This window comes from Gopherus evgoodei, chromosome 7, assembly GCF_007399415.2.
Source record: "Gopherus evgoodei ecotype Sinaloan lineage chromosome 7, rGopEvg1_v1.p, whole genome shotgun sequence".
NCBI lineage: Eukaryota > Metazoa > Chordata > Testudines > Testudinidae > Gopherus > Gopherus evgoodei.
Window position 1 is genome coordinate 3,022,750 of NC_044328.1, and position 25,869 is coordinate 3,048,618.

General features: G+C 57.2%; 1 protein-coding gene across 1 annotated transcript; it reads right to left on the bottom strand.

The window, feature by feature from the left end:
- Positions 1-884: 884 nt before the first annotated feature.
- On the bottom strand, positions 885-24,667 carry LOC115655475 (solute carrier family 2, facilitated glucose transporter member 9-like). Its single transcript, XM_030570950.1, has 12 exons — positions 24,586-24,667; positions 20,000-20,098; positions 17,997-18,157; positions 17,457-17,581; positions 16,796-16,941; positions 14,749-14,881; positions 14,106-14,293; positions 12,988-13,098; positions 11,397-11,498; positions 10,236-10,311; positions 7,125-7,252; positions 885-1,706 (listed from the first exon to the last, which is right to left on the bottom strand). Exons 1-12 carry the CDS (start codon positions 24,628-24,630, stop codon positions 1,467-1,469), a joined length of 1,554 nt encoding a protein of 517 aa, XP_030426810.1. The 5' UTR covers positions 24,631-24,667; the 3' UTR covers positions 885-1,466.
- Positions 24,668-25,869: the final 1,202 nt, after the last annotated feature.

Consider the following 25,869-nt stretch of genomic DNA (forward strand, 5'->3'; position numbering starts at 1 on the left):
TGCCTCTCAGTCCTGACCCGCAGCCCATCTGCCATCCCAGCCCTGCCCTCCTTCCCTCCATCTCCCAGCACTGCTGGTGCCCCTCAGTCCTGACCCACAGCCCATCTGCCACCCCAGCTCTGGCCTCCTTCTCTCCATCTCCCAGCACTGCTGGTGCCCCTCAGTCCTGACCCACAGCCCATCTGCCATCCCAGCCCTGCCCTCCTTACCCCCATCTCCCAGCACTGCTGGTGCCCCTCAGTCCTGATCCGCAGCCCATCTGCCACCCCAGCCCTGCCCTCCTTCTCTCCATATCCCAGCACTGCTGGTGCCCCTCAGTCCTGATCCGCAGCCCATCTGCCATCCCAGCCCTGCCCTCCTTCTCCCCATCTCCCAGCACTGCTGGTGCCCCTCAGTCCCGACCCGCAGCCCATCTGCCATCCCAGCCCTGGCTTCCTTCCCTCTCCCACCCCTTCCCCAGCACTGCCGGTGCCCCTCAGCCCCGACCCGCAGCCCATCTGCCTTCCCAGCCCTGCCCTCCTTCCCCCCATCTCCCAGCACTGCTGGTGCCCCTCAGCCCCGACCCGCAGCCCCGCTCCCCTCCATAGATCTGCTGATGTATCTCAGTGTTTCATGAGACAGCCGCTCTGGGGCCCAAATCAGGAGCAGAGAATGACCTTCCCCCAGCACCGCACACGACTGCAGCCTGAACAGGCAATTCCCTTTATTAAATACTCCCGGACCTCCCTCCCCCGGGCGTCAGCCGCCTCCCCCCGCCCCAGGGCCTTCCAAGAAGTCCCGCCTCTTCAAGGGCGGTCCTTCCAGGAATGACACCATAGCAGCGTCAACCAATCAGCACCTGCCAACTGCTGTGATGTCACTGCTCGCAGAGGCGGGGCCGGCTGCGGGTGCTACCCCCAAGGCGCTGGCTCGCTAAGGGGCAAAGCCAGAGGCTCCGGGGGGGAGAGGAAGGACCAACTCCCGGCGTGGAGACCAGGGATGAGCCCCCACTTGGCTCCCGGCCATGGCCCCGGGGGAGCAGGGGTTCTCCCTTCACCACGGGGACAGCAGGCAGCAGCTGAGCCCGCTGGCTCTTCGTCCCAGGCTGGCACCGACTCCGCCCTGCAGCGTGATCCAGGCCCGATGACGTGCAGGGCTGCAGAGCAGTGACCTAGAGAAGCTGCCCTGGGACTCCTGGAGGAGAAGGCAGCTGGTGGGCTGGGGAGAGACAGAGCCTGGGCATGAGGTGCCAGCCTTGGCCCAGCGACCCTCACACCTGTGATGCCTCCCACTGCTCAAGGCCTTTCTAAGCCACGGGACAGAGCCAGACACCAGGCGGGAAGAGGTTAAAGGAAGGGAATTAATCCACAGTCTCAGCACTGCCCCTCACCGGCGTATGAACCCGGCCCCACTCCCGGCCTGACCCGCCAGGGCTGGGATGCCACAACAGGGGGAAGAGGCACTACTCCAGCAGCTGCTGGGGTGGGTCATGCCCGGCTGGACTCTGAGAGCTCCAGGGAGCTGTTCTCCAAGGCCCCGTAACCGCCAAGCGGAACCATCTTCACGGCGCTGGCTGGGACAGTGAGGAAGGGGCGGCGGGCGGCGAAGATCTGGCTGATCTCCACGAACGTCTTGTTCTTGGTCTCGGGGATGATGAGGTAGACGTAGAGCGCCACCAGCACGCAGACCCCGCAGAACACCAGGTAGCAGAAGGCGCCGGCTGACGTCTGGGGCAACGAGAGAACACGGCTCAGCAGGGATTCCCGGCTGGCCTCGGGGCCACTGAGCATGGCTCTGGCCTCCTGTCACAGCCACACCGGCCCTGGGCCCACTTAGCACCCATCCCACCTCGGAGTTGCCCAGCCCACACGTGCCCTTAGCTGTGTTCCCTGCCTCCCACCCCATTGGGCTATACCACCACCCCACTGAGCCTTGGGCACCACCCCTTCAGCAGGGACTGGTGCCTCACCATCCTGGGGGAGGCTGGGCTTGTGGGTAAGATGCTGGGCCAGGACTCAGGAGACCCAGGTTCAAGGCCCTGCTGCACCACACACTCTATACATGACCATAGGCTAGTCACTTCGCTTCTCTGTATCTCCCTGTGTGCAATGGGGCACTGATGCCAACTAGCTGCCAGGAGAAATCCATTCCCATGGGCAAGGCCCTCACCCCAAGGTGATGGGGACCAGGTAGAGCAAACCCACTAGAGAGGAAGGTGGAGCCTCCCCCATTATGTCCCTGACCAGTGGTTTAATCCTGCCCCTCAGAGGGACCCTGTAGCACAAGACCACTCCCCCAGAGGATATTTTTCTTCACTCAAAAGATTAATGGTGACCAGCTGCTTAACACAATTATTATTAACAACACAGGAAGGACCTCAGGCCAGAACTGAAAAGGATCAGGTTAAAGAGTATTTAGCTAAGTTAGAGGTATTCAAGTCAGCAGGGCCTGATGACATTCACCTCGGGGTACTTAAGGAGCTAGCGGAAGCAATCTTTGTCCTACTAGCTGCTATTTTTGAGAGAACTGAGGGAGGACAGGGGAAGTCCCAGAGGACTGAAGAAGGGCAAACATAAAACCTATCTTCAAAAAGAGGAACACAGAGGACCCGGGCAATTACAGACCAGTCAGCCTAACTTCAAGACCGAGAACAATACTGAACAAATTATTAAACAATCAGTTTTAAGCCTCCAGAGCACAGTAATGTTATAAAGAATTGCCAGCATGGACTTTGTGACAGTTTACACCCTTGTGATAAATCATGTACAAAGTATGGCTTGCAAGGTATCATTTGAAAACTTATAATTTGCTGACCATTATTGTTCTGGTAAAATGTGTGTGGCAACATTGTATGTAGAGTTATAAGATTCCACCATAAGGTATTGCTAAGACATGCTCTAAGTCTAGGAACAGTCACAAACCAGTTCCTCAGACACCAGTTCATCACCCCCATACACTGCAAGCACATGGCCATTGTGAAGCTGGCTTGCACCAACATCTGCATCAATAGTTACTACGGCCTCTTCGTTGTATTCCCTGTGATCTGTGTGGATGTGCTTCTTATGGCTATGTCCTATACTCAAATCCTCAGGGCTGTCTTCAGCCTCCCCACAAAGGACGCCCAGCTCAAGACTTTTGGGACCTGCAGCTCCCATCTCTGTGTCATCTTAGCCTTTTATATCTCAGCTCTCTTCTCCTCTCTCATGCACCGGTTTGGTCACAATGTTTCCCTGCATTTCCACATGCTGATTTCCAACATTTACCTCCTAGTGCCCCCCATGGTAAATCCCACCATCTACGGAATGAGGACCAAACAGATTAGGAGCAGGGTGCTCTGGATCTTTACTCAGAAAGGGACCTAATTTTTTCTCCTGGTGCTCTGGCTCTGCAGAGCTGGCTGGTGACATGGTACTGGGCCCTCTTCCTTGAATCACTGACTGGACAGTCAAAGTGACATTAAACCCTTTCCTGACCTTACTGTGCTGTGTCAGTGTGACAAACTGGGGAATCAGTCTATGTAGAACTCATTGGGTTGCCACCTTTCTCATTGCTGGTAACTGGATACCAGAGGCCCCACATATTCCCTCAGAGCCGCTTCCAGTTTTGTACCTTTTCATCCAAAGCTCTGACTGTCACTCTCTCCTCTCCTCTCCCCCATCACTTGGTGGATCATCTCTACCTTTCTCCTCCCTAGTCCTTCCCACCTGGGGTCCTTCTGCTCCGGCCCTGTGATGGGAGCTGCTGCAGCCTGACAAGGAGCCTCCAGTGAGGACAGTGGGGACGCAGCACTGGGCCTGACAGGCTAGTCAGGAGCAGAGCGGGAAGCCAGGAAGCTGTATAAAAGCAGCTGAGGGTTGGGAGCAGGGCTGTGTTGAGAGGTGGGCAAGATTGTGCCTCATACAGCTTGCGGGCCCTAAAGCTCAGCTACAGTGTCCTGAGGGCAGAGACCCTTGTGTGGCTTATTTTCTTAGCTTTTAGCTCCCTTTTTCTCCTCCTGGCTGGGGGCCTGTAGCAGGCAGAGCCTTGCAATGGGTATGGACTGGGAGCCCTTTGCCCTGAGCCAGGCCGTGGGGGCAGGGCAAGGGATGAGCTTTGAAGCTAGGAGGACAACAGCTGAGAGAGGTGGAAGGAAGGTAGCTGGGAAGGCAGGATGCTGGGCAGAGGCCAGGGTGGCTTCGGTGGCTGTCAGGGACAGAGATAAGCCAGATATTTACACAGGTACAAGGCATCTTATCAGGAACTACGGGGCACCTATTTCCTAGGGCTGGAAGTTCAGTGGTGAAGGCGAACCTATCATATACTCTGCATGATGCTTTTTATCACTGAATCTAGAAGCTCTTTAGCTGGGTTGCTAGGCCCTGCATAGAGGCCAATGATAAGAACATAAAAAGGACCATACTAGGTCAGACCAAAGGCCCATCTAGTCCAGTGTCCTGTTTTCTGACAGTGGCCAGTGCCAGGTGCTTCAGAGGAAATGAACAGAACAAGGAATCATCCAGTGATCCATCTCCTGTCGCCCATTGCCAGCTCCTGGCAAACAGAGGCTAGGGACACCTCCTTTCCAATGTGCTGCCAGGAACCAAATCAGTGCAACGTGTCACTCTCCGGTAGCGGCCCTCTAGAAATAATAATCATCAGCTCTGCCAAAGTTATCCAGTGAATACGTGGCAGATCTGGTCCTCTTCACTCCCAGATCACTGGTCTCTGCTGATGCCTTATCTCTAGATATCTCTAGACTAAACGTGATACGTTTATGGAGGGGATGGTATGATGGGATAGCCTAATTTTGGCAATTAACTGATCTTTCACCTTTAGCGGTAAATATGCCCAGTGGTCTGTGATGGGATGTTAGATAGGGTGAGATCTGAGTTACTACAGAGAATTCTTGCCTGAGTGTTGGCTGGTGAGTCTTGCCCACATGGTCAGGGTTTAGCTGATTGCCATAGTTGGGGATGGGAAGGAATTTTCCTCCAGGGCAGATTGGCAGAGGCCTTGGTGTTTTCTCACCTTCCTCTGCAGCGTGGGGCATGGGTCACTTGCTGGAAGATTCTCTGCATCTTGAAGTCTTTAAACCATGATTTTAGGACTTCAATAGCCTAGACATAGGTTAGGGGTTTGTTATAGAAGTGGATGGGTGAGATTCTGTGGCCTGCTTTCTGCAGGAGGTCAGACTAGATGATCATAATGGTCCTTTCTGACCTTAAAATCTATGAGTCTAGTAAAAGGCAGGCCAATGCCTCAGCCAGGTGTCCACAAGATTAAATGGGCCATCACCTGGTTAAATGGCCATTCACTGGCAGAAAAGAGGTGTGGGTGAAAAAAGAAGCCTACATCTTGACAAAGGAACAGTTTTCCATTCCCATCCAGACAGATTTTCTCTCTCCATAATCTTGGCTGGAGACGACTCCCAAAGAGGGGAAGGATCCATAAGTAAGGAGTAGAAGTGAACTAAGTCGCCTCTACCTTTCTCTCTACCCATGGTATCAGCAATAGCTGAAGAAGAAGGAAGCAGCATTGGACTGGGGGAGACATCCTGCTGGAAGGAGTTCCGCCAGTAGAATTGATGAGACACATGAGAGTGACCTTCGCTTTGAATTCATTTAGTTTTGTTAAGTTTGGCATTAGCTGAATTTTACTTTTATTTTCTTGTAACCAGTTCTAACTTTTATGCCTCATTACTTGTGATCACTTAGAATCTAGCTTTCTGCAGCTAATAAACTTGTTTTATTGTTTTATCTAAACCAATGTGTTTGAACTGCAGTGTTCGGGAAATTCTATTTGCAGTAGCAAGAATGGTGCATGTGATTTTCTATTAATAAATGACAGACTTTATATGAGCTTGTATCGTGCAGGAGGATATGAGTCAGCAGTGTGCCCTTGTTGCCAAGAAGGCTAGCAGCATATTGGGCTGCATTAGTAGGAGCGCTGCCAGCAGATCGAGGGAAGTGATTATTCCCCTCTATTCGGCACTGGTGAGGCCACACCTGGAGTACTGCGTCCAGTTTTGGGCCCATCACTACAGAAGGGATGTGGACAAATTGGAGAGAGTCCAGTGGAGGGCAACAAAAATGATTAGGGGGCTGGAGCACATGACTTATGAGGAGAGGCTGAGGGAACTGGGCTTGTTTAGTCTGCAGAAGAGAAGAGTGAGGGGGGATTTGATAGAAGCTTTCAACTACCTGAAGGGGGGTTCCAAAGAGGATGGAGCTCGGCTGTTCTCAGTGGTGGAAGATGACAGAAGAAGGAGTAATGGTCTCAAGTTGCACTGGGGGAGGTTTAGGAAAAACTTTTGCACTAGGAGGGTGGTGAAGCACTGGAATGGGTTCCCTAGGGAGGTGGTGGAATCTCCTTCCTTAGAGGTTTTTAAGGCCCGGCTTGACAAAGCCCTGGCTGGGATGATTTAGTTGGGAATTGGTCTTGCTTTGAGCAGGGGGTAGGACTAGATACCTCCTGAGGTCCCTTCCAACCCTGATCTTCTATGATTCTATGGTGCTGGACAGTACCAGACAGATATTTCTGGGGAAAGTCTGTGCCTGGGAAGTTGCTGGTGCTGCTGTGCAGTATAATTCACGAGTGGCTGGCTACAACATTCACACAGTGTACCTGGGACTCAGGAATGTTTTACATGCTGGAGGCTGCGTATGAGCAGAGCAGACCAGGAGCGGTAGCTCTCAGAGCAAAGCAGTGGAAAGGGCCCCCCCAGGTTGTGTAACTGAGTGGACACAGCTATTCACTGGTCCAGATTGTACTCTGGGGAATGTCACACTTTATAGTCAAGGAAAACCATGCCCAACCAACCTCGTTTCCTTCTGTGAAGGGTGACAGGCCTAGTGTATGGGGCCGTGGGGTGTAGCAGAAGTGATATAACTGGACTTCATCTCCTGCTGCAGTGAGTTCCTCAGGTTAACAACATGTTGCATGAGACAGCGTTTCATTGGGCTTGCTAAAATCTTGCTGCTTCTGAATTTGTCCTATTATTCCCTCATGCTCCTCCATCATTCTGTATCCACCTCTTGCCAAGCGTGGGCTGTTAGTTATCTGGGGCAGGGTCCCTCTTCCCATGTGCGTGGACAGCTCCTGGCACCCTGATCCCTGACTGGGGCTGCTTGGTGCTACACCAGGCCACATCCATGGCTGGTCCTTACCTGTAGGAAGGGGAAGATGAAGCCCACGGTGAAGTTGGACAGCCAGTTCAGGGAACCCCCCACGATGTAGGCAGCAGGGCGGTGTGACTGCTTGAAGAGCTCCGTGGTCATCAGGAAGGGCACACCAGCTGGGGGGGTCGAGAGGGGGGTTAAACTCCTCGTGTGCTGGCATGGGATCGCAATCCAGCAACTAGAGAGTTAACAGTCTCTGCAGCTGCCCGTGAGGAGACCACGTGCCAATGGGCTCGAGTCCCACAGACGCCTCTGGGCTGCATCCGGTGGAGGGAGAGGGTGAAGAGCCTCAGTAGCCAGGTGCCAGCCTGGAGCCTCCCAGGAAAAGGCCAACATGAAACCCGGGATCTGGGACGTGACTCCGGCCTGAAAGGTGTATGAGTGATCTCAGAATCGGGACCCTTTCTATTCCTCCCTGCCCCCAGGGCCTGCCCCACTGGGGGTCCAGCAGCCTGCAGAACTGGCTGTTCAATCCTCTAGCTGCTGTGCACGTGCCTTTCCAGGGCCGACAGGCAAGCAGCCCTTGGTGAGAAAACACAGGGGTTTGTCCAGCAACTGCAATCCTCAGCACAGCGCCCTGCCCTGCCCCTCCCAGAACCAGACCCATCTCAGGCATCACACAGCCGCTGCCCCTTCCTGCCAGCCAGCGCCAGGCCGGTCCCTGGCAAAGGTGCCCTGGAGATTAACGGGCTCCAGCGAGAGAGAAGGTACAGCCTGGGCTGCTGCAGGGCAATCCCCCACCAATGCACCGCACCTCAGCCCCGGAGCTGGGCCTCTCTGCTGAGGCTGCTAAAGAGGAGGCTGATTGGGCACAACCAGTTTGTTCTTCTGCGGAAATAATTGACAAAAACAAAAAATTCTTTTTATCAAAATTTTCCACTTAAAATTTTGATTTTTGGCCAAAATTCGAAAACTGAAATAATTCTATTTGCAAATTCCATCGCGTTGCCTTATGGGAGTTGTAGTACAGGTCTTTCATGTGCCCATTCTCCTCTATAAGCCAGGTTCCCTTGTTGGACTCCATCTCCCATAATGCACCATGATCTGACCTTTTGGAGGGGAGGTGGTGCATCTTGGGAGTCCCTGGCCATAGTGCACCATGGGAGATGTAGTCTAGCTGAAGAGTTGAGCCCATAGAGGAGAAAGTGGACATGGGGCAACTGAACTGTAACTCCCATGAGACACCTGGCCAGGATTTCACAGCTGAAATAATTTGGGTTTCAGGTATTCCATTTGCTAATGGAAAATATAAGTTTTGTGCAGAAAGCAGAGGCTTTTCATGAAGTTTCGTTGTAGAAAATGCTATTTTTAGAGCTAGTAGAAATTTTTTTTTGATGGATCAATTTGTTGTTGAAAAAGTTTAGAAACTATTCAAAATCCAAAAGAATGTGTCCTTTCGACTCTGTATCATTCCAACTTTTGTTTCATTTTGTTTAGACTATATATATATATAATATTACATTTCAACATTATTGAAGTGAAACATTTTGATAAGATGTTTTCGGTGTTTTCAAATACAACATTTTGGAATGGTTCAGAACTATTCCAACTTTTTAGCCCAATACAGGACAAAAACAAATGTTATTAGAGGTTGGAATTTCCAGTGGGACGAAAATACTAATTTCTGATCAGCTCTATGAATTGCTGTTGAAAAACAGTTTTGATGGGAAAATTTTCATTGGCCCAATTTGTCCACCAAGAACTGGACTGAGACCACTTATTCATTCCAGGTGAGGGTGGCTGGGCCCTGCTTACCTGTGGCTAGATTTGAACTGGCTACTTAAAAGTGAAAGACTGCATCCTATTACTGACCCTGTATCCAACCCCCTAGGGAAAGCAATTTGAGACATCTAGATACCACAATAGATTAATTCAAACAATATTTCAAAAGAATTTAAAAATACCATAGAAAAAAGATGGTGCACCTCTACCATCTAGTGAGTGAACTCATAACTGTTCCACTGTGTGTCATCAGACCAATACTGATGATAATTGAGGGAGAGTCTCCTTTTGCTCAAGTGTTGGGGTCTGTGCTTTTTGCACATGAGAGGCCGAGTTCTATACCCAGGGTTGCCCTGAAGCTCTGAGTAGCTAGGGGACTGTGGGTTTGTTGCAATATGTACAGTTATGATATTAACCATGATGGTTTGACCAGGACGTGCCACAGTAGGAAAGCAGATATAACGCGCCTCTTTAATAAAGATACTTAATGCAAAAAAATTTCATACGGGGAAAAGCGGCCCCTGATGGACCATTACTCACAGCTCGCCTGGAATAAATATATATATTTTAAATCCGATTCATCATTGTTTGTGAACAATGAGCCATTAAAATCCTAATTAAAGATGTAATTACAGCAAATAAATTCTGGTCTGAGAATGAATTATAGATCTGTTGGCAGCCCCACTCATACATCAGTTGGGTAAACCATTCCAGGCCTCATTCATCATTTTTAGGGAGCTCTCACTTCCATGTTTATTTAAAGGCAGAAAACCACTCACCTACCAAGCAAGGAAGAGAAGTTTATTAGCATGTGCAGAAGGGTCCTGAGGAGTTTCCTAAATGTAGGGGGGATATGGAGGGGAGCAATCTCGTCGCCACCCTCCCTGGATCTGGGTGTGTGAGGGTCTCATTCCAGGACCCTGCCTCCTTGGTCCCACCACTGGCCCGGCCACGTCTGCCATCTCCTACCCTACCAGATCAAACCACTGGGCTACCAAGTCCAGGACGGGGCCCCCGACCGCGCTATATCCAGCGCTGGTGGGTCAGTTCAATGGCCCAGTCCCCATCAGCGATGACACCTTATGCTTCAGAGGAAGGAAAATCCTGACCCTTCGTGTATTTGGGCCATTGCTGAACCTGGGATGCTCCTTCCACCCAGTCCTGTCAATACACTGGATTCCTGCAGCCCTCCCAGCCTGCTAGTCCAGTCTAAGGCTCCCTCCTTCCACACAGGTGCCCCTCACTCCCGACCCACAGCCCTCGGCCATTCCAGTCAAGGGCTCCCCCCTCAGCTCTGCCAGTGCCCCTCAGTCCCGACCCGCAGCCCCCGGCCATTCCGTAGTTTGTTTTAGAGAAGGGAAGGCCCCTGGCACCCACCTGGTCCCATGCAGAAGCCAGCGATGATCCCGATGACGCAGGCTACGCTGAGGTAACGCATCCAGGGCACGGTAGCCTGGGGAGGGAAGGTGCAGAAGCTGGGGGTGGCTGTACGCTGCTAGACTAATCACCCAGTTACTGCCTCCTTGCAAAGCAAATATGGGGAACTGTTCTTTGGGAAACCAGAGGGCTGCGAGAGAAAAAGGCATCTGCAACGTGCCATGCAAAGTTCTCACACAGCCCTGCCGGTGCCCCTCAGTCCCGACCCACAGCCCCCTGCTCGCCCAGCCCCGCTCGTGCCCCTCGGTCCTGACCCGCAGCCCCTGCTAACTCAGCCCTGCCGATGCCTCTCAGTCCCGACCCACAGCCCCCTGCTAGCTCAGCCCTGCCGGTGCCCCTCAGTCCTGACCCGTAGCCCCCTGCTAACCCAGCCCTGCCTGCCCAGCTGTGCCGATGCCCTCCGTTCTGACCCGCAGCCCCCTGCTAGCCCAGCCCTGCCGGTGCCCCTCAGTCCTGACCCACAGCTCCCTGCTCGCCCAGCCCTGCTCGTGCCCCTCGGTCCTGACCCACAGCCCCTGCTAACTCAGCCCTGCCGATGCCCCTCAGTCCCAACCCGCAGCCCCCTGCTATTCCAGCCCTGCTGGTGCCCCTCAGTCCTGACCCCTAGCCCCCTGCTAACCCAGCCCTGCCTGCCCAGCTGTGCCGATGCCCTCCGTTCTGACCCGGAGCCCCCTGCTAGCCCAGCCCTGCTGGTGCCCCTCAGTCCCAATCCACAGCCCCCTGCTATCCCAGCCCTGCCCGCCCAGCTGTGCCGATGCCCCTCCGTTCTGACCCGCAGCCCCCTGCTAGCCCAGCCCTGCCTGCCACCCCTCAGTCCTGACCCACAGCCCCCCCTCACACCCAGCTCTCTCCCGGCCTGCACCAGACACAAAGCGTCTTTGGCTAAAGAAGTTTCTCTCTCGGTTCGAGCCCCAGAGCAGGATCTGGACCCTGCTGCCCTGCAGTGATGCCAGTGGGTTGCTCTGGCCTCAGGCCAGTGTAACTCATCCCAAAGCAGCCAGCTGCAGGAGCCCAGCTGACGGGGCTGAGCAGGAACCCAGCTGCACTCACAGGGCGGGCACGGTACCCGGGATTAGCACTCCTGGGATGGGACGCGCCTACCTGCAGCACCAGGGCCAAGGTGATGCCAGCGCAGCAGAAGCCCATGAAGGAGAAGCCGATGATGATGAGCGGCCGCCGGCCCAGCTTCTCGATGGTGAAGCACTGCAGGGAAAGGCCGGCGGCCCAGGGCGCGTTAGCAGGAGAGGGTGTCAAACCCGCCAGCCCCGAAACCCTCCCCCCACTGGGCACAGACGCGCAGCACAGGTGTATGACATCACCAGACCCAGCTCTCATTGGCTGACTTGAGGGTGAGGGTGGGACACTTACCTGGTAACCGCTAGGACTCCTGGGTTCTTTTCCTGGCCCTGGGAGGGGGGGCAGGCTAGTGGGTAGAGCAGGGGGGCACTGGCAGAGTCAGGACTCCTGGGTTCTTTTCCCAGCCCTGGGAGGGAGGGCAGGCTAGTGGGTAGAGCAGGGAGGTACTGGCGAAGTCAGGACTCCTGGGTTCTTTTCCCAGCCCTGGGAGGGAGGGCAGGCTAGTGGGTAGAGCAGGGAGGTACTGGCGGAGTCAGGACTCCTGGGTTCTTTTCCCAGCCCTGGGAGGGGGGGCAGGCTAGTGGATAGAGCAGGGGGGCACTGGCGGAGTCAGGACTCCTGGGTTCTTTTCCCAGCCCTGGGAGGGGGGCAGGCTAGTGGGTAGAGCAGGGGGCACGGGCAGGCTAGGGCCTTGCATGTTGGAAGGAGACAGAGGAGCAGCCGCCTGTCCCCTTCACTCATGGGCTGGAATCCCAGGGCCCAGGGCAGAAGTGACCCGGAGCAGGGGGGCAAAGCTTGTCCCAGCCAGGCGTGAGCTGCCCCGAGTGCCCAGCGGAGTCAGGCAGCAGCTCTGGGGCGCGGGGCGGGTGCGGGGAGCCCGTGCAGGAGCAGGGGGGATACTGACAGCAGAACAAATGCTTGTCATTTTAGACCCCAATCTCAGCACGGTCATCAGGGGCCATTTATGTTAGTGTCACAATCGGCCTGATGGCGCCACCAGCCTGCTGAGCTCCTGCCGCCGGCTGGGCTGCCGGGGCGCCGGAGGGGCCGGCTTGCTGGTGAGAGGCAGGGTCCCTGCTCGCCCAGGCCAGGCCACGTGGGGGCCGCCCACCCACCCATCGAATTGTGCGCCCAGGGGCCGAGGGCTGCAAATCCGCCCAGCGCGGCGCTAACTCTCTGGCTCCACGAGGCCAGGGTGGGGCCGGGGCCGGGGAGCTGGTGGGGCCGGCTGGGCACTGAGGGGAAAAGCTGTAAACCAGCCCCCTGCTCCCGCCCCAGCGACGGGCATGACCCACAGGGGTTATTATTGGCTGTTCCACTGAAGTCAGGATAGCCAGAGTGAGCCCTTGGGACCTCATTCCCCAGCACCCCCACCCATGCCCACCTCACCCAGTGTGACCCCTCCCCCACCGCCACCCACTGTGACCCCTCCCTCCACCTGCACCCCCTGCCACCCCATCTGCCCCAGTACAACCTCCTGTCTCCCAACTCACCTCCTGTGACCCCTCCCCTATGCCCCAGCCCCACCAGCATGGCCCCTCCCCGACCCTGGTTAGCACTGCTTAGTGGGGTCACGCAGCACCCCCCATGTCGCTGGGGCCGTGGCAGCACTTACGCCGAGCAGGCCGGCCAGCACCTCGATGGCTCCTGTGCCCACGGTGGTGTAGGGGATCTCGGGTCCCGGGATGCCGGCGTGCTGGAAGATGGTGTTGGTGTAGAACCAGATCTGTGGGGGGAGGAGCGGGGGAGTGAGCGGCAGGGCTGCGGGGGAGAGACGCCCCAACAGGAACCTGGAACCCCTGGGGGCTCTGGCCATGGCACCGCGGGAGCCCCCCGTTCGCCGGTTCAAAGCCTGCCTGGGCACAGGACTGAAGGCTGTTCCAACCCAGGGGTGCTCGCAGGCTCTGGAGTGAGACGAACTGGGGGGGGGAGGGGGCTCAGCCAAGCTCCCCCGGGGCCAGGGTCCCCATTGCAGGAACCTGCTGCATGATCAGCATGGCTATTTCCCTGCGAGGCCAAGGGATCAATGGGCCAGGAGGCTCTTGGGAGACAGGAGCCCCTCCAGGGCATGAGGTGAGTTCCCCTCCGGCGCGGGGGGTGTTGAGGGGAGCTCCACTCCTGGGGATGGGATGAGCTCCCCTCTGGTGTGGGGGGGCTCCCCTCTGGGGCAGGGGAGTGGGGGGCTGAGGGGAGCTCCCCTCTGGGGCATGGGGAGTGGGGGGCTGAGGGGAGCTCCCCTCTGGGGCATGGGGTGAGCTCCCCTCTGGGGCAGGGGAGTGGGGGGCTGAGGGAGCTCCCCTCTGGGGCATGGAGTGAGCTCCTCTCTGGGGCAGGGGAGTGGGGGGCTGAGGGGAGCTCCCCTCTGGGGCATGGGGTCAGCTCCCCTCTGGGGCAGGGGAGTGGGGGGCTGAGGGGAGCTCCACTCCTGGGGATGGGATGAGCTCCCCTCTGGTGCGGGGGAGCTCCCCTCTGGGGCAGGGGAGTGGGGGGCTGAGGGGAGCTCCCCTCTGGGGCAGGAGAGTGGGGGGTTGAGGGGAGCTCCCCTCTGGGGCAGGGGAGTGGGGGGCTGAGGGGAGCTCCCCTCTGGGGCATGGGGTGAGCTCCCCTCTGGGTCAGGGGAGTGGGGGGCTGAGGGGAGCTCCCCTCTGGGGCATGGGGTCAGCTCCCCTCTGGGGCAGGGGAGTGGGGGGCTGAGGGGAGCTCCTCTCCGGGGCATGGCCTGGCAGCACTTACCGCATCGATCCCGGAGAGCTGCATGCCCATGTTGATCACCACCACGGAGAGGGTCTGCCAGCGCACGGAGCCATCCTGCAGGAGCTGCCAGATGGAGATGGTCTCCAGGGAGGAGAGTGAGCACTGCTCCTCCCACATCTCCTCCAGCACGTCCCGCACATCGTCCTTCCCCAGGAACCAGCGCAGCGCTGGGGAGAGCGGAGCAAGGCTAGGGCACTGGGCTGGGACTCAGGAGATCTGGGCTCAATTCCCAGCTGTGCGCCCCTGGGCCTCAGCTCCCCTCCATACTGGCCCTGCCCTGCCCCATCAGAGGGTGAGGCTAGAGCCAGGAGGATGGGAGGTGCCCAGACACTATGGTGATGGGCCCTTGGAAAGCCTGGAGAGGTCAGCAGGCAGGACCCTTCCTGGGAGGGGCGAGGCAGCGCTCCGAACGGAGTCAGCAGAGCTGAAGCTGATTTGCACCAGCACAGAATCTGGCCCAGGGGGCTCTTGGGCCTGCTGCAGTTGCAGGATCTTGTGTCTCTTTGGGATTCGGGGGAGGGTAGGACACAGTGAGACCTAATCCCCCTCTCCCCCGGTTCCAGGAGCAGCCTGGCCCTATGGGATATATCAGCCACCCCCCTGCCAGGAGGGCTCCGCTCACCATCTGTGGCCCCCTGGACGTTGTTCTTCTCAATCAGCAGGTAGCGGGGGCTCTCGGGGAACCAGTGGAGCAGCAGGAGCTGCAGGGAGGCTGGAATGACCACCAGGGACAGGAAGAGAGGCCAGTATCCATCCTGCAACGAGCCAGGCAGGGCGATGGGGCCGGGTGGGGCAGTGAGGGGGGAGCCCTAGCACCAGTGGGGTAAGTAAAGCCAAGGGGACGCAGGCTGAATATCAGGAGCCAGCTGCTGGCTGGGCAATGGAATGGGGCTGGGGAGCCACCTCCTGGGGTGCCCCAAGGGCAGGAAGGGACCTCAAGAGGTTGTCCAGGCCGGTGCCCTGCGCTCAGGCAGGACGAAGTCAACCCAGACCACCCAAGGGGTGTTTGTCCAACCTCCTTCCTAGATGCCTCCAGTGATGGGACTTCACAACCTCCCCCGGGTGCCTATTCCAGAGCTTTACCTTTGAGCTGGAAAGGTCCCTCTGGTCTCCAGACTACATGTGCCCAGTTTTTTAACCCTTCCTCATTAATGATCTGGATGATGGGATGAATTGCACTCTCAGCAGGTTTGTGGATGACACTAAGCTGGAGGGAGAGGTAGATGCTCTGGAGGGTAGGGATAGGTCCAGAGTGACCTAGACAAATTGGAGGATTGGGCCACAAGAAACCTGATGAGGTTCAACAAGGACAAGTGCAGAGTCCTGCACTTAGGACAGAAGAATCCCAGGCCCTGCTACAGGCTGGGGACCGAGTGGCTAGGCAGCAGTTCTGCAGAAAAGGACCTAGGGGTTACAGTGGACGAGAAGCTGGATATGAGTCAGCAGTGTGCCCTTGTTGCCCAGAAGGCTAATGGCATATTGGGCTGTATTAGTAGGAGCACTGCCAGCAGATCAAGGGAAGTGATTATTCCCCTCTATTCGGCACTGGTGAGGCCACACCTGGAGTACAGCGTCGAGTTTTAGGGCCCCCCACTGCAGACAGGATGTGGACAAATTGGAGAGAGTCCAGCGGAGGGCAACGAAAATGATTAGGGGGCTGGAGCACATGACCTATGAGGAGAGGCTGAGGGAACTGGGATTGTTTAGTCTGCAGAAGAGAAGAGTGAGGGGGGATTTGATAGCTGCTTTCAACTACCTGAAGGGGGGTTCCAAAGAGGATGGAGCTCGGCTGTTCTCAGTGGGGGCAAATGACAGAACAAGGAGTAATGGTCTCAAGTTGCAGTGTGGGAGGTCTAGGCTGGATATTAGGAAACACTATTTCACTAGGAGGGTGGTGAAGCACTGGAATGGGTTACCTAGGGAGGTGGTGGAATCTCCTTCCTTAGAGGTTTTTAAGGTCAGGCTTGACAAAGCCCTGGCTGGGATGATTTAGTTGAGGATTGGTCCTGCTTTGAGCAGAGGGTTGGACTAGATACCTCCTGAGGTCCCTTCCAATCCTAATCGTCTATGATTCTAATGTCTAAACCTAAATCTCCCCTGCTGCGGATTAAGCCCATTGCATCTTGTTCTGCCTTCAGTGGACACGGAGAACAATTAATCCCGTTCTCTTGATACCAGCCCTTCACAGATGTGCAGGCTGTTCTCACATCTCCCTCAGCCCTCGTCTCCAGACTACACATGCCCAATTTTTAACCTTTCCTCAGAGGTCAGCGTTTCCAAACCTTTGATCCTTTCTGCTGCTCTCCAGTGGACTCCCCGTCTTTCTTAAAGTGCAGCACCCAGAACTGGACACGACTCCAGCCAAGTAGGATGTATGGCCCTCTGGTTAATACTCCCAGCCTGATATTAGCCTCTTTGGCAGATCCACTGTAACCCTGAGATCCCTGCCACAGCAGCCCGGCCGCTGAGCCAGGTGGTCCCCGTTCGTAGCTGTGCATTGGATTTTTCCTCCCCAAGGACAGTGCTTTGCACAGCAGACATGGGACCCTGGAGAACCCCAGGAGACACCCCCATCCTCACCCCCCTCCCACAGGGTCAGAGCTCACTGGGAGCAGGCTGGGGGCTGGGCGGAAGCAGCCGCGTTTCAGGAGCGTTTCAGCAGCACCGACCTCCCCCAGCAGCTCCGGCAGACCCAGGACTTGAGCGGAGAAGACCCCCAGGCAGATGAAGATGCTGGGCACCAGGCCCAGGAAGCCGCGCAGGTTCTTGGGGGCGATTTCTCCCAGGTACATGGGCACCACGCTGAGACAGATGCCTGGGGTGGAGGAGGAAACACGCGGGATGTGGGGGTGCGGGGAGAGAGAACTGGAGTCACATTGGGCAACAGGCAGTGCACTCTCTGGATCCCCCCTAGACTGGGCCGGGGGGGAGCTCCCAGGGCAGGCTCCAGCCAAGCTCCCCTCCTCCCAGAATGCCCTGGGGCTGGCTGCTCAATCCCAGGAAACCCCTCTTGGTCACGAGCCACTTTGATCCCCAGGAGGGCACCAGCGATGGACGCAGCCTCAGTGGGTCTGTTCTCCCCTCGTCCTGCCCGTGCTAAGACAGCACAATTCTGCAGCAGCCCAACCCCTGCGGGACGGAGCCGCGGCCACATGCATGTCTGGGCTGGCACCTGCGGTTCCCGTTCCTGCCGCAGAGGGAGATGCAGACCCGCCCAGTGCTGGGCTAGCCAGGGGTGCAGCAGGGCCAGCGCCAAGGTGAGTATAGTCGGGTGCCGGAGCCAGGCAGAGCCCTGGGACAGGCGGTGGGGCAGCCCACGCAGGGCGTTACCTGAATGCAGCCCTGTGATGAAGCGGCCGAGGATGACCATCTCGGGCGATTTCAGATAGCGGCTGAAGCCCATCAGGACGCCGGCCAGGAAGACGAGCAGCGTGCTCCGCACAAGGGTGCCGTTCCTAGCAGGGGGGACAGGCAAGACATCAGCCCTCCGCCTGGCACGAGCCCCTCCCTTCTGCAGGGCGTGACGCCTCCCGCAGGACACTCCGTGTTTTCTCTTCCTCCATCCACCCAGCCATTGCCCTCTCATCTCCATCCCGGCCCCATGGGGAGCTTGGGGGGGAGGCATTCCTGGCAGCTCTCCCTGCCCCTGTAAGAGTGGGGCATGTGTTAAGCTGGCTTCTCCTCTCCCCTCCCCCTGGCAGGACTTGGCAGGCTGATGGCTCCGTTTGCTGGGTGTCCCCCTGCTCCATCTGGTCTAGAGGCGGGCACCCCATGGCTGGCACCCGGGCAGACAAACCACCATCCCCCTGCTTCATCTACCCGGGCTACAGGGGCACCCCCTGTCCTGCACCCCTCCCGCACCCATCTTACCTCCCATATCGAGTCACGAGCATCCCCACAGGAAAGGAGCCCACCAGCCCCCCCAGGGCGAAGACTGAGACGGTCAGCGAGTACATGACGGTGAGCAGGTCCTGGCTCGGGCTCTGTCCGTAGCGCTGGGACCAGGTGGCATTGTAGAAGGCCTTTATGTGCTGCAAGGCAGAGAGACAGGGGCTAGCAGAGTGGGGTGCCCACGGCACAGCAGACCCCACCGCTTCTTGGATTGCCAGCCCTCTGGGGTCTTTGTATGTGTCTGTAATACAGCCAGCTCCTGATCGCTTCAGGGCTTCCTCTCCCAACACCTCAGAGAGCCGATCCCACTTCCCCTCGCCCGGGAGCGGCTTGAAGCGCTGGACTTTGTGGGGCGGGAAATCCCAACATTTCAAACTTCGCTTCCGTTCTGAACCGGGAATGAAAACGGCCAATTTCAAAATGTCCCACACCAGGGAATTGTGGGAAATATGGCGTTTCAGGTCCGTCGAAACCTCCCATTTCAGCAACGCCACAAACATCCCTTCCAAGTTCTTTGCTGTTGTTCACAACCATGCGGGATTTCAAACCAAAGTGCTGTTTCCAGATGACCAATGAAACGGGCCGTTCTGGCGAGGTCAAAGTGAACAGTCCAACATGGTTTTTTCCCAATGAAACGTCATCAAAAAGGACGTTTCCCTGGGGAAGTTTAGAGTTCGACAAAACGGCAAGAACACAAGTGATAAGAGACGGGAAGTTAAGGCAACAGCAATAAGTGCACTAGCCGCCCGCCTCTCCCTGTGCTGGGGGTCTGGATTACCCAGCCCCTGATCTGACACCACAAAGCTTTGTGATCTGACCCGTTAGCACCAGCACGAGAACTTCCCAAAGGTCATTTGTATGGGGCGGTTGTATGGTACGTTGGTCAGTAAAGATCCCATGGGGCGTTTCTTCAGAGTCGGGGTGTGAGCAGGGCAGCCTTCCGGCTCAGGTGATCCCATCCTGATCCCCTCATTCCCCTCTGCAGCGTCACCCGGATGCTGCCTCTCTTTTCCCCCTCCTAGACCTGCTGCTCAATACTGTTAGGAGACAGATATTCAGGCCTGTCTGCAAAGGCCTCTGCTTTAAGAATTTAGGTGTATTCTTATCACTTAGCTAGTTATAGAAGTATAAAAGAAAATCAAAATCTCTGTCTGCTGGTGTAATGGCCTTCTCTTACTGTGACAGTCTGAGGCCTGGTTCTTCAGCTAAGCAGCAGAAGCCAGCCATAAACTGGGAAGTGTCTGGTCACATCCTCACATTCCAATCTAGTCACATTGAAATCAGGCAATCTGGGGCTGTTAGGAAGATGATTGGATCTATCACCTCCAGAGAAAGGGAAGGTAAAAGGAAATGTAGTTTGATAGTTTTCTGTCTGGTAAGAACTTGCTTATCAATAGACACAGCTGGAAAACCCTTATTTCCGTATAGATGCAGTTGTGAAATCCTCACTTCTGCATTGTTTTGTATGTTTATTTGCATGGTCTCTGTCTGGTTCTGTGATTGTTTCTGACTGCTGTATAAACCAATGAAGGTGGAGAGATATAATTGGTTAAATAACCATGTTACAATACGTTAGGATTGGTTAGGTAAATTTTAGTAGAATGATTGGTTAAGGTATAGCTGAGAATGTTACTATATAAATTAGGGGCAAACAGGAAGTAAGTTGGGATTCGAAAAGAAGGAAAAGGAACTTGGATTTAAGCTTGCTGGAAGTTCACCCCAATAAACATCGAATTATTTGCGCCTTCGGACTTCGGGTATTGTTGCTCTCTGTTCATGCAAGAAGGACCAGGGAAGTAGGAGGCTGAAGGAATAAACTCTCTAACAAACACCCCAGAGGTGGCCACATCCAGCCAGTAAAATTCACCTGCCTGCCGGAGACCCGCTGGGTCAAGGTATCTGCCTAGCCTAGGATTTCCCAGTCTGGTGAGGTAGCAACTTTCCCCCGCAAAGACAGACAGACAGAGAGACACAGCTCTTACCACGGCCGGCGAGTTCACCACTGCCAGGTTGTAGCCGTAAAGCAGGGAGGAGCCGAAGGAAGCCAGCAGGGTGGCGGCGAGCAGCGGAAAGGTGAGGTGCTGGGAGAGAGGAGACACATGAGCAGAACGGTGGCAGTGCAGCCCCGGCAGCAGGGGAAGACGGTGGAGCCACGAGCTGCTCCCTCTGCCCCGGGGAGCTGCGTCCAGCCTCTCTCAAGTGAGATGAGCCGCAGGGGTCTCACCTCTCCACCCATGTGCGCCCACCACAAGAGCTCCTGCCTGCAGCATGGGGGGCACCTGGCTTCCGCTCAGCCCAGGGGAAGGGCAGCGAGGAGGAAAGAGAAGCAGCTGGAGCTCCAACCCCACAGCCAGTCGAGCGTCTCTGGCCAGGTGGGACACGCAGCTGGCTCCAGCGGTGAAAACCGGATGCTCCCATGCACCCAACGCGGCTCCAGCCTCCACTGTGACACCCGACAGCCCGGCTGGAGTGCTCCTGCTACCCAGGCAGCTCCTGGGCACCCAGCCCAGCAAGCTCCCCTGCCCCATAAGCTCACTCCCAGGTCCCATGCGAGGCTCTGGCTTGGTCTAGCAGGCCCATCATGGGGGGCTCTCAGGGACTCTAGTAACAGAGTTCTCAGCGGTGGTACAATGTTCAGCCGCGGGCTGGCACCGTGTGTGACGTACGTGGTGGTGGAGCCAGGGCAGGCCCAGGCTATTAGAGAGACAAACGCATCTCTCTCACCCACAGACGTCTGTACAATAAAATCTATTCCCTCCCCCCACCGTGTCTCCCTCATAGCTTCTCTGAGCACGCAGCAGCTCGCCCTGGCCCGGCCTGAAAGAACCAAGTGTCTCTCTCTGGGAGGGACGCCCGGGCATCAGTCCACATCGGACACGCGACGTGGCGTCAGAAGTAAAGGCACCGCGTGGATGGAGAACAGAAAGAGGAGAGCAGCAGCAAAGGCTGCCAATGGAATGGGGGGAGCCCCAAAGGTGGATGGATCCCCCCAAAGAGTCACTCTTCCAGGGCCCAGAGAGCCGCACGTCCGACTGGACCTGCACCCTCCAAGATTTCACCCTGCAGCAGAACTCCAGCAGAAACAGAAGCCATCCCTGTTCGCCCGTCCATCTACGCTGCGGAGAGCAGGCAGGGCTTTCCCCTCTACCGAAGACAGTGCGAAATGGCTCCGGCTGGGTTTGATGCACACTCTGTACCTCAGAGAACCGGGGTGTCCGGGCTGGAGAATTCAACCACCGGGACAGCTGTTCTCAGAGCTTTAGGTAACTGCCCACAGCTTTGCTGAACGCCGCAGGGCTCAGCACCGCTGGCCAAGGAACCGCAGGCGCTGCAGAAAGGGCAGGAGGGAGCAGCCAGGCCGGGCTGGGGGTTCAGGTACCAGCTGGAACTCAGCAGATCTGAGCGCTAAGCCCAGCTGTATGTGACCTGTTACGGGTCAGACGAGAACTGGGGTCTCCCTGCAAGGTGCAAAGACGCCCTAGGGTGACCAGGGGCAAGTCTACGTCTCTGAGCCTCACTCCCCTTTCTGTACAATGAGGCTCACCCACCTTTAGTCTGTCTGGTCAATGGTGATTGGAATCTCCTGGGGCCCCTGGGCAGGGACTGTTGTATGTACAGGCCCTAGCACAAAGGGCCCCAATTTAATCCTTAGCCTTACCATGGCAGCTGGGAGCTGCAGGCAGAGCCCAGGACGCCCTTGCGCCGAGTGCCAGAGAGACACAGAGCAAAAAGAAGGGGCCCTAGGAGCTTCCAATCATAGACGCAAGACAACAGATGGCAGCAGACGGGGGTGGGTGGGGGTGCGAGGAAACAAGGAGACAATGTTAATCAGCAAGACAGACAGTGGGCCCAGCGCACCAGCCAGTGTTTGGTGGGCGTCCCAGCACAGGAGAGCTTCGGGGGGGGGGTTGGAGGGGAACGGTGCTTTGCAAAGATTTGCAGGGAGAATGGAGGGTGAGGGGGTATCCAAGGCAGATGGGAGGCGAGCGGCCCCAGCTCCGTAGCCAGTGGGAGATGCTAGGCCGGATGGGCACTGCCAGGGAAAGGCCCGGTCATTGAGGTGTTTGATGTAATAGAAAAGGGGGGTCCCCGAGGAGAGACGCCAGGTGAGGGGTGACCCGGTGAAAGCACTGGGCTGGGAGTGGATCTTTGCAGCAGCAGTTTGAACGAACCCAAGGGGGAAAGAGAGCGCTGGGCCAGGCCAGAGAGACAGCTGGGGCAAGAATCGAGCAGCGAGAGGAGGAGAACCCAGCCCAGCGTTTCGCTGTCTGGACGGCTGGGCAGGGCCGTATCTTGCAGTTATTCTGCAGAAAGAATCAGCACAGCCTAGCCAGAGCCTCGGTCTGAGGACATAGGGCCTGATCCAGTCGGAATGTGTCTAAGCTTCAATGTCCAGCCATTGGATCGTGTTAGCACTGTCACCCTCACCTACTCCCTCACCCGTTCAGCGCCATCCCACCGCTGCCACCACGCTAGCCCTTCCATGTTCCCCTGCCAGGGGAGCACAGCTGTAGCCCATCCCCCCATATGCCACCTAGCACAGGCCAGATCTGTTCTGCGACAGGAGCCGGGCAGCCCTTGGAATCATTTCCAAACCCCGGCACTTACCTATTCAGAGCCACCGGCTCTTCTAAGTTGGGCTGTTTCTGCAGACGCCCCATTTGCCTTCTGAGGGGCTTTGCAGACAGATCTCAGCAGCGAGTGCACTGGCTGGCCTAGCCCTGGAAAACTGGCACCGAAGGGCTTTGTTTGGACACATGGCTGGATAATCGCGTGTGCCTCACGGTCCCTGCCCATCTCAGTTTCTCCACCTAGACCGGTGGCCCTCAACCTATTTACTATTGTGGGCCAGATCCAATATCAGCCGTACTGCCCTGAGGACGTCATACGGGCCGCAAACGGCCCACGGGCCGCAGGTTGAGAACCACTGACTGGGCAGCGCCCACTGGCGTTTCTGCCTCAAAACGCCGCCTCTCTCCCAGTCTCTCTCTTGCTGGGCGTTTTCCAGGCCCCTTGTCCCCTCTCTGCCCCAGTGTTTCTCCTGCCCCTCCATCTCTCTGCCTCTGCTGTAAAGCTCCACGGCTCTGCAGCCTTCCCGCTGGTGGGGCTGGGGGGAGAACTGGGCATCCCTCTGGCCCTTTGTGGAGAAGCCCAAAAGTTGGGGCGAGTGCGGGGGTGTCCCTTGTCTAACTCAGCCTGGCTGAAAGGGTGGGAGATGCCAGCAGGGGAGGGGAGGCAAGTTCCTTCAGCCTCCTTGGGGGAGGGATAGCTCAGCGGTCTGAGCATTGGCCTGCTAAACCCAAGGTTGTGAATTCAACCCCTGAGGGGGCCACTTAGGGATCTGGGGCAAAAATCAGTCCTTGGTCCTGCTAATGAAGGCAGGGGGCTAGACTCAATGACCTTTCAAGGGTCCTTCCAGTTCTAGGAGATTGGTATATCTCTATTATTATAGCTGCCACTTTTAACCCCTTCGCCCCAGTTCTAACCAGGCCCCTCCCCAAGTGCCAGCAGCTGGGGGTGTGACCGGGGACTGCACCGACTCTGGGGAGTGCCCCACTTTGGCCGGGGGCTGTGCGAGGGGGGGGTCCCTTCACTGTGCAGGAGAGTGAGGTTTGCTCATTGCTCCCCAATGAGGCCATGCAGAACCAGGGAGGAGGGGGCAGTAATACACAGTTTGTTCCCAAGTCGGGTGAGATTGGGGGTCCCTACAGGCTGCATCTCGCTTTTCTGGGGACCTCCTGGCATGAGCCTGCAGTGCCCCCAGCCCAGCCCATGCCAGGCCTGACATAGCTCTCGCCTGCCTGGGAAGCTCCTATGCAAAACTGCCTATTGATCCCCTGGGGCAGCAGCTTCTCCTTAGGGCCACTGCTTCCTGCCACAAGCAACCCCCCCCCACGAGACAGCTCAGTGTCAGCCCTGGCTCCCAGCAGTGCCGGGTCTGCCTCAGCATTGCACAGAGTCCACCGCAAAGATGGGACTGGAACCCGGGAGCCCCCCCGCCCTGCTCCGCTCTAACCACTAGACACCACTCCCTTCCCATAGCTGGGATAGAACCCAGGAGTCCTGGCTCCCAGCACCCCTGCTTTAACCATTAGGCCCTACACCCCTGGCAGAGCTGGGAGAGAACCCAGGAGTCCTGGCTCCCAGCACCCTCGCTCTACCCACTAGGTCCTACACCCCTCCCAGAGCTGGGAGAGAACCCAGGAGTCCCCCCCCCACTCTAACCACTAGACCCCACTCCCTTCCCAGAGCCAGACTAAAACCCAGAGTCCTGACAAATTGAGATCTCTCCCCCCGCACCCCCTCGTGGACCCATACCCCCCCCAACCCTCAAAGCAGCCAGTCAGGGGGTTATGCCAGCAAAGCGGCCGACACCCTTGCGCTACCCCGGCCCAAGGAACGGTAGCTTGGCCAAGTCGCATGCAGATCTAATCCCCCTAATCCCGCCCGGAATGCCGCCGGGGCAGCCGGCCGGCGCAGAGAGCCTGGGGGGAGGCAGCGGGCGGGCTGGGGGGAGGGAGGGAAGCCTGGGGCCCAGGATCCCCCCGCCCCCAGCCGAGTCACTCACCCCGGTGACCCGTTGGTGGCCGTGCAGGGCAGGTTTCCCCTCCATCGGGCGCTGCAGGCCCTAGAGAGGCAGAGGATGGGGAGGCAGCGGGGAGAAAGGCTGCCTGACTCCAGCGCTCTTGCTCATTCCAACACTTGCTGTATTTGATTTTTTTTTTAAAGCAGGGAGGGAAAATCGGAGGGTGGAGGTGGGGACCGCGTGATGCCCGTGAGGCCATTGGAAGATTCCTGGCCAGGGAGAAGTGGGCCCTGGGGCCGCCCCACTTGATTGATGGGCAGAAGAGGCCGCAGGCCTTGTGGGGCGAGGTGGTGCACGGCGCCCTCGGTTCAGCCCTGCGGGGCAGGAGGGAATCACATGATGGCTAACGCGATTTGCTTTGCCATTCAGGAGCAGGGAGATGCTGCAGCCCGTTAGTCAGAGGGGCCGGACCCTGCCACGTTTAACCTTCCGGGCACCAGGGCAGCCTGGGGAGATCTGCCCTGGCGAACGTCGCCAGCCCCCACCGGCTTCCTCAGCAGCTCGTTGGGTGCCCCCGGCTGAGGCTCAGTAAAAGGCACCGGGCTGAAGTAGCTGCCTGTGGATTGTGCCCTGGATTGCAAGCAGCGGGAGGAGGGGTGGGAGCAGGGTCACAGGTGACCAGGGGCCCGGTTTGATTGGGGAGGAGCCCGCAGAGCCATGCGTCTCCATGGCGGGAGGTGGCTGGGTCTGGGTTCAGCGGTGCCACATGCCCCATTGGCCTGCGCCCAAACCCGGAAATCATAGCGGCGTTTCTCAGCCCAAACCCGACGGCCTCCTCTGCCATGCTGGGTGGGGGCTCGGGCTGACAGCTTACCCGCTGGGCTGGGTGAACCAAACCTGGCACCCCCTCAGCGGGTAGCTCTGTGCACTCAGCAACACCCCATCCTGCCATCAGGTCACGGCCAGCTTTTCCTTCACCGCTCAGCGAGGGGGCATATGGCTGCTGGGCATCCGTATCCAGGTCACAAAAGGCGGCATCGGACTGTTGACAAGTATCTCCGGCATCCTGATCAGGAGACAAGTTTCCTGTTGGGGCATTGTGACAAAGTGGGACTGGTCTTAATGTTTCCTCTGAATACCGTGTGGGTGCCTCAGTTTCCCCTATGCATTTCTTAAGTCTTCAGTGTGCATAAATGGCCGACACTCTGTATCCTGGCAACAAATGGCCGTGGCCTTTCCCCCCCTGCAAGGGAATAGCTAAAGGTGAACAAAGATCAGGTGACCTCCTGGCCCGGGAAAGAGACAAAGCCCAGAGGAGGAGGGGCT